The sequence below is a fragment of the Pelecanus crispus genome, chromosome 1 (assembly GCF_030463565.1).
Source record: "Pelecanus crispus isolate bPelCri1 chromosome 1, bPelCri1.pri, whole genome shotgun sequence".
Classification (NCBI taxonomy): domain Eukaryota; kingdom Metazoa; phylum Chordata; class Aves; order Pelecaniformes; family Pelecanidae; genus Pelecanus; species Pelecanus crispus.
The window spans coordinates 33,074,978-33,095,659 of NC_134643.1; the positions used below are offsets into that span (position 1 = coordinate 33,074,978).

General features: G+C 36.0%; 1 protein-coding gene across 33 annotated transcripts in view; it reads left to right on the plus strand.

Annotated features, from left to right (window-relative positions):
* The first annotated feature begins 3,690 nt into the window (after positions 1-3,690).
* Positions 3,691-20,682, plus strand: part of NRCAM (neuronal cell adhesion molecule) — a 72,335-nt gene continuing 55,343 nt past the window's right edge. For 12 of the 33 annotated variants that reach the window (XM_075721954.1, XM_075722055.1, XM_075722101.1 and 9 more), the window contains exons 1-9: positions 3,691-3,781; positions 6,147-6,164; positions 8,144-8,249; positions 11,119-11,315; positions 12,234-12,356; positions 12,735-12,905; positions 15,533-15,644; positions 17,598-17,782; positions 19,203-19,334. In XM_075721954.1, coding sequence (XP_075578069.1) covers positions 3,691-3,781; positions 6,147-6,164; positions 8,144-8,249; positions 11,119-11,315; positions 12,234-12,356; positions 12,735-12,905; positions 15,533-15,644; positions 17,598-17,782; positions 19,203-19,334 — 1,135 coding nt within the window. Of the gene's footprint in view, positions 3,782-6,146; positions 6,165-8,143; positions 8,250-11,118; positions 11,316-12,233; positions 12,357-12,734; positions 12,906-13,358; positions 13,416-15,532; positions 15,645-17,597; positions 17,783-19,202; positions 19,335-20,682 lie in introns of those variants that run through there. The other 21 variants (XM_075721924.1, XM_075722010.1, XM_075721928.1 and 18 more) reach the window with 6 other exon arrangements.

Consider the following 20,682-nt stretch of genomic DNA (forward strand, 5'->3'; position numbering starts at 1 on the left):
CCAACTTAAATGATTCTATCATTCTATGATTCATTTGCTCTTAAGCTCTTAAAATCAAAGAGAAGGTCCATGTCCCATTTCATTTATAGTACGAAAAGGAATCTTAGATTCTACCTGCCAAATCATCCCTTCCATAGGCATGCTGTTTTTCCTAGCTCCTTCAGTGTTTTCAAAATACCTGGTTTTGTTGTTTGTAGCCAAAAGTGTCCAGACATGTGAGTCACAGTGAAGAGATCACTGGCACCAAACTGTGTTTTGTGCTCCTGCCAGATATTCTACCTCAGGCTCACTGGTGCTTTCATTCTTCCAGCCATGTCTTTCTGTAGCTCATCTGAAAAAAGTAGTAGTATATTTAAAAAAAAAAAAGCCAAAAAAAAGGTGGATGTCTCTCACTTGATCCTTGTTCTTTTGTCATACATAAAAGCCCTCTTTTTGAAATCTGATACTATATTTTGTGATAAAATTTTATTATACTTTGCTTATGCATTCATATTTATCTTGACTCCCGTTTGCTACACCACAGCTTCAACCTTTAGTCCATGTTTTTACTCACAATCATCATCTCAGCAAGAAGCACATAAGATCTAACAAGTGATATTTTATGTACATAAGAGGTTTGCAGGTATAGAGAATCTCATTTTGTACAAATCAGTGAGTAGACTCCTGAATGAGCTGTCAAAATATATGTGTTTTCCTATGAAAAGGGTAGGACAAAATGTCTGAGTTATGAGAGATCTTAAATAAATTATCTGGAGGAAAAAGCAATCTGCTGTATAAATATTTCAAGTTTTGAAATTGAAGCCTTTACATTGATCTGCACTTAGAGGCCTGGCCTTATTTTGTAGCAGATAATATTATGTCAAAGCAATGTTTAGTTCTACTCAGCAGCTGTTGTATTCATACTAAATTATGTCAGATTTAATCTTGAATATATTCAACAAGAGTACCCAGTTGTGCTGACAAACCTAAAATCATTTTCAGTTAAATATGTTCTATCACAAACCATTTGGGTACATTGCCTCTCTGAAGAATGACAAAGTCAGTGTGCAAGCTCAGCTTTATAATTCCCGCTGCCTGTTGAATTCCCATACTATACCCAAACATCCCCGCAGTATGTATCCTACTGGAACATTGCAATAGCAGAGGTAGACAATGTGAGGCATTTTCTCAAGGGTATTACTTTCACGATCATTTTAATTGCACATGCCTGATTCACCACTGCTTGCGTATTCATTTGTACTTGTTCAAAGGGAATGCAATTTAATTTTAAAATACTCCCAAATCACTGCAATACTCATTTTACACAGTGAAAGAACAAGACAATAAAGTGGATAATCAGTGTCTCAGAGTTTCATAAGAACTGAAATTTTGCTTGGAGAAGAAACAATAGAAGTCAAGGTTCACTTGTAGAATACTTCAAAGAGTGTCCTGTAAATCCTGGGTCAAACACATTGTACAGCGAGGGCACCTTGTTAATTGCAGTGATGCTGCGATGAGGAGATGACATAAAGATCAGGAGAATGGTGTGTGAGAACCTAGTTGAACTGGAGAAGAGCAGACAGCTGTAGTTGACGGAACAAAATCAGCTCTTCTGGAGAGCACTTCATTGCAGGAAACACGCTGGAGTACTCTCAGGCACTCTCAAGAGAAGCCTGTCTCCTTCCCCTTACTCACTGCAGCGGGAGCATAGGAAACTGTGTGTGTCAAAAGTGGGATGGAAGAAACACTTCTTCCCTTCCCCAGCTAAGCCCCAGCGGTTTAGGGTGCTCACTTGAAATGTAGGAAAGTTCAGTTTATTTTTCTAGGAAAGTCTGAGTACTTGTCATGCTTCCCTGCTGTATGCCTTAACCACTTTCTGGGTATTTTGGAGTTAGGCTTGCCACCTTGTCTGCTTCTGCAGTTCCAGTTTGTATAAATAAATATGCAAAGGCTAGAACTCAGCTGTCTCTCTTCTGATGAGTTTTGTACTCTTTCTAATCTGCTGTGACAAATACTTAGTTTCTTCGTTATAGTGTGCAGTGCTATAGATTGTTTTGAATGCGAATAAGCAATTTACCCTCTCACATGGTGCCCCAGTCAGCAGTTCCCAAGAGCTCCAAGGAGCAGTACATCTCAAGGAGTATAGCCTGCTGGGATATTTTGATTTTGAAACAAACGTTTGTGTTACTGATCGTGACAGTAAGAATCAGGGAGTTTGATGTCCTAGATTAGGATGAGAGGTTGAGATCTACACCTCAGTTCTGGTTTCCAATTCCAGTCTCTGCTCAGAAGACTATACAAAGAGAGAGACCATTTACAGCAGCAATTAAGAGACATCATTTCTTCTGTAACCTGAAGATTGAGGGAAATTCTGAGTTGTAGGCTGGTTTAAGTAACTTCAGGAAGCACAAATAACTCTTTATTTAACACTTGTAAGGCAGCTTCTTCCTTGCAACTTTCACTCCTTGTGTACTTGATAGCATTGTGTTGCACATCTGTAGGCATAGCTGAGGAAGTGCTCTCTTCAAGGTAAATTAATGCTGATCACTGTGAACTTTCTGATCAGTCTGGCATCTGTGAAGTACTTTCTCAGCTGATGTCCATTTACTGAGAATGCATTGTGTAAGCACCATTTGGATTTGTAAGGCTGTATTCTTACAGCTCTTTGTAGGTCACTGGTGATGATGATGGGGCTTTCAGGCAGCTGGTTTTTTCTCCTTTAACATTCTTCTAAGTTAGAGCTTGGTCCTGAATGCAGTAAAAATAAGGAGGGAGCCAGCATCATTCTGCCATGGCTAATAGGATCTCTCATGCTTGGTTGAGGGGGAAAATCTAGCACATTTCAAAGAATAGATTTCCCTTAAGTTTCATTTCTGCCACCTCTTCACATAGGAAAGGAGAAGAGAGTTTGACACACTGTGCTGCCAGTTGATTAGATTTTGGTTTCAGGCTAGAAATGACAAAGTATTTCGATGTTAGGTATTTTGGGTGGAATCAGAAATCCAGGAATAGGAGCCTAGGTTCCTGTATGGTACATAAGCTAGAACCTCAGCATGGCAATCCATGAAGTCTTCTGTATTCCGTCTACAGCTGTCTATTAGAAAGAGTTCCAAAGTGGGGAGAAGCTAAGATACCTAACTCAAAGCTGCAGGAAGATCCCACAGTTTACTTAGCAAATTTGTGGCCAGACATGTTTTCATTGGAGTAGATGCCTAAAATAACTCTTTCCAAGAATTGTGCAGGGTGTTTGAAAGAGAGACTAGGTGGGCATTCAGAGCTTTAATCTCCTAAATCTACTTCAGAGGACTATTATCTTTAGTATATACTGGTTTTTAACTAGCTGGACTGATGCTTTATCCTTCTTAGGAGAGGCTTTTGTATTTCCATTCAACAAGGTTATAGGAGTTGTTCACTAGCTTCCTTAGGAAAGTGTTATGATCTAGGTGTCCTAAGCACTTCTGGATCTCTGCTTGGATTTCATTAGAGCACATAGTGTAACTATTATCACTGGATATAGTATGTAGACTGCTGGTAGTCATAATATTATTAAGATGTGATCGTTCAACTCTCCATAGTATCTACATATTGGTTTTCTCTTGGTTTTATTTACCAGGTTTCTTTTCTATATTTACATATCTATTCCAAGCTACCTAGTCTGATGAAGTTGAACTTCATTCTTCAAGTATGATTTACTCAACACAGCCTAAAATCATGATGAAAAAGAGGAGCATATCTGCAAGCAAAGCTTCCTTGGTCCTCTTTCTGTGCCAAGTGATTTCTGCATTGGATGTACCTCTTGACTGTAAGTATTAACCTGCTAAATAAGTGAGGAATAATGGAAGATTAGTTAAATAATTTCTGTATAGGAAGATGAAGGTAACTCCAGCACAGAGCTAAACGTGGAGTGTGTTTCCTCACTTCAGTCACAAGATCATGATTATGAACATTTACACTAATTTACTGAAGATTTTTAAAAACTGTGCATATAAAATTACTTACTTTATTCACTTGAGAAGGGTTAACAGGATTCTCATGAATACTTACCTTCGGTGTGCCTTTATTGAACACTTTATTTGATGAAAATGAAGGAGGGCAGAGAAGCCCAGTTAAATGCTAATTATTTGTGAAATTAAGATCATATTGACAATTTGCTGAAAGTCCCAGGACAATTCCTAGTTGCTGTAAACAATCCCCCTTGTCCTCCTATAAGAGGTTTCCAGGAGCTGATATGAGATCTAGTAGAAGATTCAAATACCTAAAATTCAGACATTGGAAGCATCTTACTTTTTGATTCAGAAGAGTAAATTAGGCTCTTAGATTTCCTAAGCAGTGCCTGACAACAGTTAAGTACCTAACTTTTAGGTTAAAAGCATGTGTGCTGAGCAGGGAACTCTAGCATTAACCAGTGAGTAAACACCTAGAAGAGGGGAAATCCCAAGAGCTGAAATTCTTGTCTAATACAAGACTGTGTTAGTGGGGAACCTTGAAGGTAGCACTCCGTGCTGAAAAGGAAGCAATGGTAGCTGCTGTGTTTTATAGCCTTAATAGCTAATTTTATGAAATTATTCATGCTTCAGGTTGTTATTTTTTTCTTATGACAAGCATGATCACATTTTCAGAATTCAGTGAACCATGTTGCACCTTACAGTGACTATTCATTTGTTAAGCTAATTACCAGAGAAGAGAACATTAGGGCTGGTGTTAAATTGATGGATTAATACATCAGTAAATTTGCCTATGAATCTAATCCGCATGGCTTTCTTTACCCCCATATTTTTGATACTTTCCTGCCTTTCATAAATGCATGTTTTTCTTTAGTAATCATTGACATAAATTGCAACTGCTTTGGTGTTTTTTCCCCATGCATATTTACAAGCCTCTCAAACCAATGACCTGTATTTCTGTAACAAGATCAATATATCTGAATCATATCTGACTTGTTGTGCTGTGAATGCCTTTAGAGCAATAAACTGTGGCTTGAGGGCTTTAAAAGTTTAATGAATGAGTGTCTTATTTTCTAAACTTAATTTTTCTCCCTAAATATTTTCACAGGCTAGAAATAGTGTTTTAAACCCATCTTGTAGTTTAGGAGCTAATGTAAATTGTGCACCACTCTAATATCTGTTGTATAGAGCAACACTTCAGGTTAAATTAATGAGAAATGCATCAATAGACAAAAATGAGTAGCCCTTTTAGATATATCACGTTAACTCTCAGTTAACTTGTTCCCTACTGCATAATATCGAATAACTTTCTTAGGTCTGATAAAGTCATATACTTGAATTTTTAGCCAAAAATCATATTAACCAAAATTACATTATAATGATGTTATTGCTTTCATAAATAATGATTAGAATGGGCTCTGGGAGAGCACCACAAGGGAAGGACTTATATTTTCTGTGGATCTTCCCTACATACCCACCACAGAGACCTGGTGGTGAAAACATACATGATGAGTTGAACCTTTAGGTTTCATCCAGGTTAGCAGTTCCTATGCTCATCAGTGTGTCGAAGTAGGTAAGGGATGATTGACAATGTAGCTGAGCAAAAGCAGTTTGACTGGTTCTAAAATGTTATTGATGAGGAGACATGTATGCAAAATATTTGAAGTAAGCAATAAAGATGTGACAACTAAGACGATTTTTTTTGTGTACTTACTTTTCAAACCAAAAGGGATTGTATGTCTGTTGAGTAGAATTAGGTGCTTTTGTCTTTGTGAAAATAATTCTAGCCTGAAGCATTCTTTTTGTTCTTCCATATGATTGTATGGGTGGATTGATTTTGACTGCAGCATGAGGGCAGTGCACTCCATTAATTCTGAATTGCTGTCTCCGCAGTATCAGTGTTCTGTGTCCTTGCAAGGCCAAAATCACCTACCACGGTTGCCCTTAAAAAGTCAACACTTCAGAAAAGTTTCTCATACCATGAACTTTGAGATAAATGTAGTAATATCTGACACAATGGAAATCATGGCTGGAATTTCAGGCATCGCTGCATGGGTTACAGTGCTAAATGTTTTAAATGTTTTCTTTTTAATGGTGACCAATGTACTTGTTGGGGATACTTATCTTCCCTCTCAAAAATGATAATTTTCTTTTAACTAACAAATGTTTCTCTTTAATCTCCATTTGTCTATTCATCTGCTGATTCTGATGGGGGAATAAAAGCAAAACTTCTAGAAGAATGTAAGTTCCTGTCCACAAAAACTAGGCTGTGTGCTGCTGAAAATTAATGCTGATTGTGTTGCAGATTGAATTTGCAGTCCAAAAATGTGTGATTCTGACATTTTGTTGATAATTTGGTTTGCTGTAGCTAGATGTTTTGTGCATGCAGTGTTCAGTAAATACTACTGTACATAAATCAGTGTTCTGATATTTTGAACAAATGTGTGATTTTTGATTGTGTGCTATCTGGATATTAAAGTCTTTACTCAGTATCAGCATGAGCAATATTTTATTACTACTTTCAGGAGTAAATATATTTGCTAAAAAATAAATTCATTGGAATATATGTACTTACATACTATTTTACATGTCCAAGTTGGAGATACTTTTATATCCTTAAAAAACAGTGGATACAGTTTTTTAAGTAGACCTCATCTTTTATGGGATCTCCTAACTGAGCTCTAGTGTCATGGTTAATTTAAGTTTTAAATGCAGTGTGTAGCACAGGAGTGGAGACTTCAGGTCTTTGATGTGCATCAGATGGAATATCCTGTATGTTGGGCAGTGTTCATGTCATGTCCCTTTTCAGAGTGTGCTTGCTTTTCCCAAGTAAGCATCTGACATGTACTGACCTCGAGAACTGCCTCTGAGAGGGAAAAGGACTGTCTTCAAAGTGCCTCTCTAAAGAAATACACAAAAAGTCATCATGTAAAAATGTTGCCTTCCTCTCTTAAGCACTCTTCTCTCTGTGGTGAGGAAGAGGAGTAAAACCCAGCTCTGCATGGCCTGTTCTGTTCTGCTTAGCTGCTATATCTCGTTATGATTCCATGATCTGATATCTGATTTTTTTTTTTTCCCTAGCTATTTCTTGTGGGTAGGGCTTTATAGATGGCTATCTCTTTCTGTGCAACAGAGTACTTAATGTGTAGTGGTAGGGAAGACTTAAAATAAAAATCCCAGTTCTACAATTTTAACTGGCTAGAGTGAGGCATGAGAACACATCTAACTCGAATGATTGAAATATTTTGCTAAAGTGGCTAGAAATGACCCCAAAGTACTAGCAAAGTGTATTGCTGGACAGACAATTTACAACGTTTAGACAAGGATGTTCATGGGCGTGTTATTAAACTGGTTCCTTTAGATGACACTAAACTATAAACAGATGAATAATGTTGAGAAAAACACTTTTCTCACTATCTTAATATCATAAACAGCATTTTTTTTAATGCAAGTATGGGCATAGATAATGGTAACATTATAAATTACTTTAAATAGGTAGACACCAACTACTTTGTCAGGTGAATAAATTCTGTTTTGTGCTACTCATTCTAGAGTACTTGATAAATCATAAATGTTAAGTGTTTGTTTCTCCTGGGGCAATTCACAAGAATGACTATAATTTTGTTGGGTTTTTTAAGGACAATTGGTGCTAGACTTTTCCTACGTGTTTACTCTATTTGGAAACTAGTTACTATTTTTGTCATTTTTTACAGAGTCTTTTACTTATAACACATCTTTTACTCCTGAAAAGTAGCTCCTAAAAGCATGCTTTGTAGATTAATTCAATATGTTGAGTACAGTAACTGTGTGAAAAGTTTACACCCATACAGAATTTGGAAATACATAAAACGTTTAGAAATACAAAGCAGTGTATTTTTTTTCCTCCTGTGTGATAAAAAACATTTTGTGGGGGTATTTATGTCTCACAACTCTTCATTCAGGATATGTTGGACGCATAGAAATGACATGTGTTAAACTTTCTGGCCAAGACCTTCATCCACTATAAATCAGCATAGCTCAGTTGGAAGTTAGTGTAGCTACACTGATTTACAAGAGTAGAGGGCTTCAGCCTCCTAATATAAAGGATACTTTAATCCCACTCTTCTGTCAATGATTTGGTTGCTAATTGCAATTCTGCTTTCTCTGCTTACAAAACTGCCTCGCTGATACTTTGAAAATATTGTTAAATTCCTCTCTGTTTCTTATATTCCATAATGAAGTGTCGCAACCTCCTACGATAACACAGCAATCTCCAAAAGATTACATTGTTGACCCTCGAGAGAATATTGTAATACAGTGTGAAGCAAAAGGAAAGCCACCTCCTAGGTTAGTAGCATTTTGTTTTGCTCTTGTTGGCCTAACAGCATAGGAAAACTAGGAGAAAATAGTGTAACTTCTGTAAACTAACAAGTATATGCATATTTATGTGCTTGCACACGCAGAAACATGCATGCACTCCTACCTTTGTAATTCAAACAGCTATCAGATAGTGGCATAAATTTGACTCTTCCCATACTTGACATTCAAACTTTTCTGTAGTCATCAAGCAACTGTAGTATTTTTTTTCTCCTCAAAGCTCTAACAATAAAATAATACTTGATTATTACAAGAGCAGATAGGTAAATGCCCATGGAAAGCACTGAGAGGCATGCCATACTATGAACTGGATCGTGTTCTAGATTTAGTCACAGTGTCTGAGAAGAATGGATGTTGAATACATTCAGAGTATCACTAATAAATTAAAATTTAATGTTTTATAAATCATTCTGGTTTACGAGGCTCATCTTGAAATACATAAGTATTTTGTTGGAAGTTGTATAGTGTGTATCAGTTTTAATGATCAGCAGCCTTGATTTCCCAAGTGTATTTAAGTTTTGGTTTTGGCAGAAATGGTAGCCCTGTGTGTAGATCAGATTCCTGATCATCTTCCATTTTAAGGCCCTGTTTCAGTATCTTGAAATATTTGAAAACTACTCCTTTCAAGATACTGAGTATCTGCACTGAAAACAGCAGTAGCCGTGATGCATTCTGGCACTGCTAGTAACTGCTTCTGATTTCAGAGACTTTAAAGAGAAATGTGCATCTCTCTGTTCTCAGTAGTGTTACGCTACAACTTACTTGCAAGGTCAGTCTATAATTGCTCATTCAGACACACACAGAGCTCATTAAATGTACTTCTTCAGAATAACCAGGGTTTTTTCTACCTTATTCCTTCTGGTTGCCTTGGGATCGTAGTCATTATCATGCTGGGCAGCAGAATGGAGAAGATGGAGATTATCTGTGATACTGTCACCCTTTCTAGTGTTCTCCTAATGGTAGGAGTGCTATAAAGCTGCTCTGTCTACCAGCATTTTAATTGAGCAGGCACAATACCATTCTCAAGAGTCTGGGTGTTGACCTGGAGGATCAGATGATTATTGTGCGATTTGGGACAAATGTACTGGTTCTGCAGATGTTTCTCTTGAAAGCATTTTTTGGGTTGGATTTACCTGCAAGACTAAGAGCACTGTCCGTGAGACTGACATATCTGAGTCACATGCCAGGGCGCTCTGCTGTACAGCCTCACCTTTCCCATCAAACCTGTGTCTCACTTTGTTCCCCTGCTACAGAGGAAGTGACAGGATTTAAGTGCAGAGTTTTATAATGAGTTTTATAAGCTTGTGCTTAGTTTTCCTTATTTTTAAAGATATGACATCCAAATAATTTATTTCAATACTTAGTCTGGTCCATCAGTCTTGATGACCTGCAAATGCATGTTGGAACTTGAGCTGCATCAAAGCTCTGAAGTTGGAGATGAACTTTCTCAGCCCAGCGTGTGAATTGTTTGTTAAAACAGGGTAACTGGCAGCTGGCATAAAGGTTTATGGATGTGCTGCTACCTATAGCTTGAGCAGCAAAGATTCTTTCATCTGTCTCAGATTCAGGGTTTTGTACCACATTTGTCACCTCTCATTTGAAGCTACATTACAGTTCCCTGTATCCTTCAGTATTATTGGTAGCAGAGGATTACAGGGATGCCACGTTCTGCGCCTTCACCCGCAAGGTCGTAAGAAACAGGTTCGCTGTTGGATCACTATGCACACCAGTCCTCCCAAAACCACTGCAGTGTGGTGCAGTGCTGCTGCTCAGGTCCAGCTGTTCCCCTCTCCCCCACCACAAAGCGCAAATAGCGTGTCCAGTCTTGCCCTCCTGCTGCAGAAGGTCAGCGCACAATTTGAGTCACTTAAAATTTGAGCTTTTCTAACACTGTGTATGTTTATACTTTTAGGAAGCATTCTGAACAGTAAGTATATATAGTGCTTGTGTTTAAGCTTATGAAGCTGAGAAGTAACAAGTAGGAAGCTTGAAATGTAACAAGCTCAGCACTTCACAGGTGTTGGTCCAGCTCTCTGTAACTATACTTTTGGCTGTTAACAAAGCATAAGCAAGAAATTGGTTTTTACAGTAGCATAAGTCACAGACTGTGAATCTCTGCTTTTTTACTTTTTTTAAATGAGTTCTAGTAGTCTTCACTTTTATTGACTACTTTTCAAAATATCTCTTGCTTTGGGTAACACCAGTATAAATTTACTAGATGAATTATGGGCTATCAGACTGCAAAATTTCATTTAAAGAATCATGGTTGTTTGCATTAGAGTAGTGAAAAGAAATCAAACTCACCACACAGTCTTTAATTCACTTGCATAACTTTAAAATAGCCAAACCAATTAAAAGAAATAGTCTCCTGCTGGGACCTGAGATGACACATTTCAGCCCAGAGCAAGTTTTTAAAGGCAGGTTTATAAACCCTTTCAACAATAGGTTTTATAATGGAAATGCTAATGCAGCTTTAGCAATATCAGTTCTCGCAGATGTTACTGTATCATCTTTAGTAGAAAGAAAATCAGTTCTTTTCCATATACGATTAACTTCAGAATCTTTTAATATAATTTTTTTCTTTTTAAATATTGACTTTGAAATGGCTCCTGTTAACAAGTTCAGCCAAGCCTTTTTATCTTGAAGTATTGCCAGATTTCTTTTACTAAAAAGCTCTCTATTACTTTATTAGTTAATTTAGTTTGGGAACAAGTCTTACGTATCTGCTAAATTAAAAATACCATGTATTATTGAAGATTACTTTGTTCTTCTTTCTCTCCGTACAGTCTGCAAAAGGTAACTGAAGAAGAAACTTTTCTTTTTGTTTTTATTATTTTAGCTTCTCCTGGACACGCAATGGAACTCATTTTGATATAGATAAAGATGCACAGGTAACAATGAAACCAAATTCAGGGACCCTTGTCATAAATATTATGAATGGTGGGAAGGCAGAAGTGTATGAAGGAGTATACCAGTGTACAGCAAGGAATGAACGAGGAGCAGCCATTTCCAACAATATTGTTATAAGGTCTTCTAGTAAGTGAAGCTTTTAATGTTCATGAAATGTGAAACACTTCGGTGTGCTTATTTTCTTATGAATGTTTTGCTTTTTTTTTCCCCCGTCTTAAAAATTTAATTATCAAAGTGATCATGTTAGAAGGTATTGTATAGTTTCTGATATTCAGATTTAATAATATATTGCATGTTCTCTCCCATATTCCTTAGAAAATTTAATAACCAAAATGCTTTCCTGATTTTTTTTTTTTTTTGGTACACCCGGATGACCTATCATGTTTAAAATTGGGTTGTATATATGATGCTACAATTAGAATAAAATGTTTAAATCCTTAATGCACATCATTGATGAGGACAATTTTTATTCTCTTGCTGATGCATGTATTCCGTAGTTTTTATAATAGCTTTAATGCAGAACAGATTGGGACCAAAAAGAAGATAAAGCTAAAAAATTTTGATTAATAGTAGACTGTTTCTACAGCTTCTATGTGATTTTTATCTCAGATCAGTTTTTCAAGCTTCTCAGCTTAAAATGTGCTGTTCTGACAGGTTTTAATAAAACTGTGTGTGTATAATACTGTTTTAGGAAGGTCTACCTTTTTTCCTAATTTAGTGCATCACTTTTTTCTTTTCATTATTGTTGTTTAAACTTTCCAAGATACTATTATAGAACCTTTAGTAAGTAGCCAAAATAATCTGAATCAGTTGATTATACTTTCAGCAAATCATTGCTGTAAAAATGTTTTAAAGAAAACCTACTTTTCTCCTAAGAAAACATAAAAAAGATCAAAAATTAAATCTTTAGTAAACATGATAGGACTTAACATTCTGATGCATGTAGTTCTTCTGTTTTTCTGGAATCTTATGTGCATTTCTTCCTTAAATCAGGAATTTTTGTCAATCCATAGTTTGTATGTGTGTTAAAATTATTTTCTATAGGATCCCCTTTGTGGACGAAAGAAAAACTAGAACCAAATCATGTTCAAGAAGGTGATTCACTAGTACTACACTGCAGACCTCCTGTTGGCTTACCACCACCTATAATATTTTGGATGGATAATGGTGAGTTTGGTTTTTATGTAGAATTAGTTTGCTCTTTGCAGTTTTTTTACATCGTTGATCAGTGCCTACCAAGACCACAGATGGTGGAGTTTCCCTCTAAGTTAAAATTCAAAGAATTTCCATTTCTGTAGAAACGAAGAAACAAGCGGACATGCAGCCCAAAAGCATGAAACCAAAAGCAGCTGGAGTTCTTAATGTAAATTGTAGATTAACGCACTTGGGAAGAATGGGAAGACAAGGGAGCTCGAGAGGAAACTTAGAAGGTCTATATATTTACAAACCCACAAACAGCATAATCAAACAAATGTGGAGTCTGCAGATCATAATAATGGGAGTGTGTATTATAACTGAGATAAATGTGTTCTTGTTTTCCCCTAGCTTTCCAAAGACTTCCTCAAAGTGAAAGAGTTTCCCAAGGTCTAAATGGAGACCTTTATTTTTCTAATGTACAACCAGAAGATACCCGGGAGGACTATATCTGCTATGCAAGATTTAATCATACACAAACTATACAGCAGAAACAACCCATTTCTGTAAAAGTCTTTTCAAGTAGGTATCGCATTAGCTAATTACATACTTACATAGTATTTATCCAGAATTCTCATGTTATTTGCCAAAGTTAAGTAGTGTTACACTCGGGAATTTTGTCATTTTAATTCTGAATAAGAAATTACATTACTGTATAAACTTAAAATATAATCTCCAGTGTTCCTGACGTATAATTCATTTGAAAAGGTGTCATTTTTTCCCTTTATCAGGCCTTGTCTTTTGAAAAAATGGTTTGTAAGTTTTGAAATATTGAAAAAATACAGTGTATAAAATAATAGTTTTCAAATGGTTTTCATGTCCAAGAATATTAAGTTGTTATGATTATTGTAACTATTGAAACAAATTAATCGATCATTTGATTAACTCACCGCAGCCATATCATCACCTTTTGATACCCAGTACTTTGATTTATCCCTCTTGTATGCATTCTTCATGATATTCTGTTTATTTCAGTGGATTCATTGAATGACACTATAGCTGCTAATTTGAGTGACACTGATATTTATGGTGGTGAGTTACACTGGTCCCCACTGATACTCCCTGTTTCAAAGTAGCATTTAGTTAACTAACTTCACCTCCATGGCTACTTAACCTTTTGCTCCCTTTTCAGTTTCTAATAAAGGTATCTATTAGTGCTGGTGATAATATGTGCTTTCGAAAGGGACTGCACAGTGTGATCCTTTCAAATATTTAATGCTTCAATGTTATTGTAACATATGGCTCATAAAAAATACAAACTCTTATAATAAATGAGTCCTTTCACACTGGGGCGAATTTTAAAAATTGTCTATTTGATTGCTTCTATACTGTGTTGCTTTTTTATATTTTTCCTCCAATTTAACTAGTAGTTTGATATGTTCATTATCACTAGGACTATTCAATATCACATGCTGCATAATAAATAACAATAATTAAGCATTTAACATATGCACTTCACATTTAATAGTTTATTGAATGTACCATTCATTTTTAACATATTTCATAAGTGTAAAATCTAAACATTTTAATACTATCTGTATAAATACCTTTGTAGGGGAAAGATGAGTTTTGTTTGTCTGGTGCTTAAGCTGATCTTTACATTAATCTGTGTTGAAAAGTCTTTTGTATATTGTGAATTAAATCCTCCCAAACAGGTATATGTGTGTTTAGTGAGGCTGACTTTGGAGCAACACTGATACTGTAACACTTGAGGTTCTAGACTCTCCACTTGATATTGTGTGAGATTGATAGAAAATACATGATATTTCTTCTATTTTTGTCTTTTTCCTTGTCAAATGAGGCTGTGCACATATTAAACCATAACTTAGAGGAATCTAAAATAAAACAGGAATATTTTAATGGAATATTTTAATTCTTTGCGTAAAAATAAGATGTCATCCAGGAACAAACAAGAAATATGTATCTGAACACAGAATGATATATTAGCTGCAATTAGTGAGGAAAACACCATTCGGTTGACTCACAACTCAGAAATACCAGAGGTAATTCTTCTGAATTTTTGTAGTCTTGCAAAATGAGTCAGCAGTCCTTAGCAGTGCCAAAACCGGGTAGACTAGTTAAAGCTTATGACTATCAACTGCATTCTTCACTCTAGACTACCCTTTTCTCCCAACTTTAAGTTGTTCGTGTACTAGTTTTTAAGGAATTCATAGCACATAGTGTATTAAAATTGTGTTCTATTTATGTTAATCTATCAGTAAATCCTCTACCCTAATAAACAAGAGTTTATGTTTCTGTTCACATTTTTAAAAAATACAATAATTTACTGTAATGATTCAGACTGCTACTGCACTTTAGAGCAACTTAATCCTATACTTTAAAATTGCTGTAAAAGAACATTAGAGTATTTACAGGAAGCACTCTATTATTACAGAGAGCACTCTTATTCTGACTTCCATGATGGCACGTGAAATACCATAATACTTCAAAGCCAACAGAGTATAATGTCAGAAATGGGTCTTACAGTTATAGCTGTCTGTTTACCATGGTAATTTCTTGCGGGTTAATCAATGGTTCTCTATTACCAGACTGGGGAACAGCTTGAATTAAATATATTGGTTAGAGGAGGATACAAGGCTTAGCTTCTGAAAAGACGCCTCACGTTGTCTAGAAAACATTGAACAAAGCGTATTGCAAAATGGAGGGTACCTTTTATCCCCTTGGTTTACATTTCTGAATACAATAACTTTGCTTTATTTGTGTTTTGATGGAAGCCCAGAAATTTTTGGTAACTTTCAGTCTTGCACTATGACTCACATCTGTGACCTCTTACTCCCTTTAGTCGTTCTGCTGAAGTGAATAGGGGCTGCTTAGGATTAAGGCTCAGCATCCATCCATCAAGCTGCATAGTTACCTATGTAAAAACTGTGTATCAATTGCTTCCATCTTTACTAATAACATTTTTCATGTATGTGTTCAAAATTATATCATTTAACAGGTTGAGATATGATTATGTTATGTCTGTCAAAAACCTAATTCATTGAACTGTGTGGTTGTATAACACAATGATTTTTAATTAAATGGCCAATATGCAACAAAATCACTGTCCACAATGCGAGAATGGATGTATGCATTTGATCAATATTAAAATAAAATTTAGAAATTGATTTTTTTTTTTCTTGTTCCAGCCAAGCCAGTTACAGAGAAGCAACCGATTCTTCTAACACCAACAGGTAGCACAAGTACCAAAGTGGAACTCAGAGGAAATGTGCTTTTGTTGGAGTGCATTGCAGCAGGATTGTGAGTTACTTTTTAGACAGTGTTTTTCTAAATAAAAATACAGAAACAGAGGGAAACATTTCAGAGATGCTTAAAATATTACCACTGTACAAGCTTATGTATTACAAAGAAACAGAAATGTAAGATGAAAAGAACTCTTTTAAGGAAGTCCACTGTTTACTTGGGCATCAGCAGATTTTAAAACTCTCTATGAATATAAATATTATAGTCTCTGCCTTCTCATATCCCCACAACCTGTGCACAGAATACAGGTTGTACCATGGTGTTTTTTAAACAACACAAGCAAGAAACACCATAGGGTAACCTTGGACACATGGCTGCAGAATTGCACTCAGGAATCAAGCCTCTGTTTTTTTCCTAAATTTATAGACTCTCAAATTATATAAAAATAGATAAGAATCTGCTGGTCTAATCTGAAAAAGCTGCTCACATATGCTAATAATTACTTAGTAGATCAGCTAGGTGGGAGTTGTTAGAACATACCTTCAGCTCCTTACATCCAATTTCTCATTGTAATTGAGTTTAATTGGTACTTGTTTCTTCGATGTAATGCAGGTTTGCTTCTTCTAGTTATTGTGCAAGTATAAAGTTACTAAAGAGCAATTTAACTTCATGAACTAGTTTGATCTTAAATCAATTTCATTCTCAGGAACAAATCTGAGGATAGACTGGTTAGTGCAGAAGTGTAAAATCCTTAGTATCTATTTCAGGAACTGCAAACATGTTTACAGTGCACAAAAGCATGTAATGCAGTGTGCTCTGAGGTAGCCATGAGGAAAGCCAATAATAACTGCAAATGATGCAGCAGAGCATCGTGCACATGTATTCACTTGCATAAGCGCCACAGGTCATGCTCGTGCACAGCTTGACACAAGCATCAGTGCAGTGTTTCTGTCTCAGCTGTGGTCTGCTCAGGTGTCTTTACATCAGCACCACTAGCAAAACCACACCTATGAGTGGGAGTAGCATCAGCTTGGGTAATCTTCATCTGCAGTATAGTTATATGCTTTCTGATAACCCTGCAATAAAAGTATTCAGTGACCCAAACTCCAGTAAAATGGCTGGATAAAAATGGGGGGAAAAATAGAATATTTAACATTATATGGCTTTATGTCTTTAGCCATCATGTAATTTTTTTAAAAAAAGAATTCGGTGAGAGAAACTTACATAGTTGTCCACAAAGGGTCAGATTCAGATTTTGTTTAAAATGACTATTCCTAATTACTGATACTATAATTAAAAGTCAACTTTGCTAGGCATCTCTGTTATAAAATATGTGATACTAGACTGCTAAGGGAATATTGCCTTGAGTCATTACTATTTGAGACAGGACATTCTGCTAGTAAGCAACACCTTGTGATTTCTTGTAATATTAAAAGTTTGGACAACTTTTAACTTCAGTGGACAACACGGGGCATAGCCAAGATTTAGACATGGTGAAGTGACAAGTAGCTATACTTGACTCAGCACTGACGTTTTTTTCTTGATTTCTCATAGGAAATATTTCTGTCTCCTTACAGCTCTGCTGTAAAATACATGACGTTCATGAAGCATTAGGATATTGCTCAAATGAAGGACAATTATAAACTTGTCATCTAGAAACTACTGTTTAAAGCATCATGAACATCAATTTAATAGTATAAGTGCAATAAGATTTGAAATACACTTGTATTCATTTGTTAACCATCGGGGTTTTAGATTAATCAGCAGACAAATGTATTCTATAATTATTAAGCCTATGAACAGATGGCCATTGACAGCGTTAGTGAGGCTTGTCATTTCCTAGAAGCAAATGCTGGCATGTTTTGCGCATTTGCTGGACATGCCCCAAAATCTGGGTAGAGGCTCTTAAAATAATTATTTGTAAAATATATGTTCAAAAAATTAATGTATTGAACTCTCGTCTTCCTTTTCTCCAGCCCCTAAATTTGATCTGTGCTTTTGCTTCTCCAGACCCACACCGGTAATCCGCTGGATTAAAGAGGGTGGGGAACTGCCAGCCAACAGAACATTTTTTGAAAACTTTAAGAAAACTCTCAAGATTATAGATGTTTCTGAAGCTGACTCTGGGAACTACAAATGTGTAGCAAGAAATATATTAGGTTCTGTTCATCATGTCATTTCAGTAACTGTGAAAGGTAATACTAAAATAATCCTTAATATAATATTGCCAGTGTCCAGAATGCAAGATTGAAGAAAGCTTTCTAGGATAAAATATAGCTGAAAGGATGAATGATAATGGTAAAAAAAACCCTGAGGAAATGATCATTAAACTGACTGAATTCTACCACTGGAAGGATTTTACAATGTCTAATTTCTTAGTATTTTTTGAATATGTTTTATAAAGCAACAGGCTAAATTGAGACTGTAACAGTAGTCAAATAGTTTCTTAGCTTGAACCAGTGCTACATTTATTTTAGATCCTTCGATTAGCTGTCATTAGACTGCTTCTTTCCCTTGTTTTTGTATCTTCCCATTTCTCTTCTTCATCTCCTTATTTTCTCCATCTTTTCTGCGCTCCATTCATATAGCCCAGATTCTTTCTGTTCTCTATTTTGCTATTTGTCTTATGGTCTTACATTCTTCTTCCTTTTTCTCTCTTAATTGACATTTCTGGTTTTCTGTCTTCTTCATATTTTTTACCCAAGATCATGTCTTGCTAGTTCTAAAAACACTTACAGTATGTTTGTCAAATAGGAACTGTAAATATATTTTGAATACCATGAAGCAAAAAAACTGGAATGACAGCTAATTAGTCATTGAAATAATCAACTGTAGTGTTCACTTTGCATGCTAAATAGCCATTTATTTTATTGTAGACCAGCATCATTTTATGATCTCATTCAACCTCCTTTTTAAGTTTAATTTCCTTTTTGCATCTGTCCATCAATCAAAAATCTGAAATTTAATTGCAAGATGTGATAACATATGCTATTTGTGGTTGTTTATTGTAAAAGAGATGGATACACAGATTAGTATCTTTTGGTAAGGACAGTGTTCCATTTATTTTGATCTCTGTGTGTTTTCAGCTGTCTCAGGTAAACATCTGGCCCCACTGCAATCACCCATTGAATTCAGTGAGACCGAGGATTTTGCCATTTCTAAATGTCACCCTTGACATGAAATATTTTTATGTAATCAAACCTAAATTCATTTCTAACAGCCTAACTACTGTGAGCATGGATATCTCTGAAATTAATCAAAAGACCACTCTAGTCTCTGCAGATGCCATACTCGGATAAATTTTGCTTTCTTTAGGAAAGGCAAATTAGATTCAAAGCAAGCAACCCTAAATGAAACAAAGAACCTCTTGTTGCTTGTCTCAGAATTTTAATGCAGCAGGTACCCAATAGCTCAGTTTAGCTGAAGTATAATCTACCAGTTAATCATTGAGTATCACATATATATATTAAAAAAAAAAAAAACAAACAGTGTAAATGTAAGTCTATATCTGTACATACCTTGTTTGAATTATCTTCTGGTTACCATGAGTGTGCCCTATGTTTTTCTGTACACAATTTTGGAAAACAATTGCTGTGTTTCTCTTCCTAATCCCAGCTGCCCCATACTGGATAACAGCACCCAGAAACTTGGTCTTGTCTCCTGGAGAAGATGGGACGTTGATCTGCAGAGCTAACGGCAACCCAAAGCCTAATATAAGCTGGTTAGCAAATGGCGTTCCCATAGCAAGTAAGATTCTTAATTACCTTATGGGAGGATGAGTAAGAGAATATGAGGAATATCAGGGTGTTTTTTTCAAATATAAATGAAGAGCATGTATTTGAGTAGTTTTTGCCTGACAGTTAATACTAAATTATAAATGAGGTGATAAAAATACTGTGGTTCATAAAAGTGAACTATAAAATGTGCTTCTAATGTGCTTGAGAGCACTAAAATTTTTGACTGTATTCCTGGTTATTCTGTCTGGTGTTCTGCTGGTAGTATCCTTGCGGAGATGGGGCCATAGTAACAAAGCTGCACCATGCCCCTTTTACAGAGATATTGCTGGGGTGTGATTTTTGCCATTGTGTTGCTGTGGCAGTCATGTTTCCTAGATCTCTCCTTTGCCACCCCACTGCAACACTAACTATGTCTAGGAATCATAAAGGTGACATAAAAAGTCAAGTCCTCACATCTGTGGACGTACAGAGCACTTTTGCAGGATTTGCAGTTTAGAGTATGTTTGAATCTTCCAAGCTTCAGCACTAATAAGCAGCAGCAGCAGCAAAACTGACTAAATGCGTCAGCAAGTGCCTGGCAAACAGCTTGTGCCAAGTAGGTGTCAAAGAAAAGGAACCCTTAAGGCAGTGAAACAGCTGTTTCTGTGTGCCTGGGTAAGAAAAGCAACCCTCAGTTGGTGACTGAGTCACTTAATTGCTGCAGTGTTATGACTGGTAACGCTCTATGACAGACACGAGATAGCTCCTATGTATAGCACAACTTTACTTGGGGAAAAACTTGCTGGAGGACACTGCAGTGTGTTGTGAGTTGGGTTTGCACTTGGCATAGCCTGTACCGCAAAGTCACAGTTGGTTCTTCTACCTTTATCCTTCCCCTTTCACAAAACGATCTTATAAAAACAATCTACCTTGTTGACTCGTGAGAGATAATGTGCTTTAAAATATTGGTCTGTGCTGACCTATTGAAAGTATGACAGTGTTATCTTCAGGAGTTTCAGGAGATGTTTAAGTCTGTTGAGGTAAATGTCACAGAGTTTGGGACGTGGAGGAAGATTCTTTACAGTGAGAATCTAGGAAATAGCAACAGATAAATGAGAAACCTCATTAGATATTAAAAATATTTGGGATACAGGAGAGATTAAACTGAACTGGAGGGAAAAATATGCAACTTTGGGGGAAAAGTAAGGGTATATATTGAAACAGATAGAAATATTTAGCAAAGAACCCGCTTCAGGAATCCTAATTAAATGTGAGTTGAGATCTCTAGCCTGAGAATTAAAATGAGATGTTTCCATTGGTTAAATGTTATGTAAGCTGACATTAACCACCTCATCAAACAATGGTATTACAGGAAAACA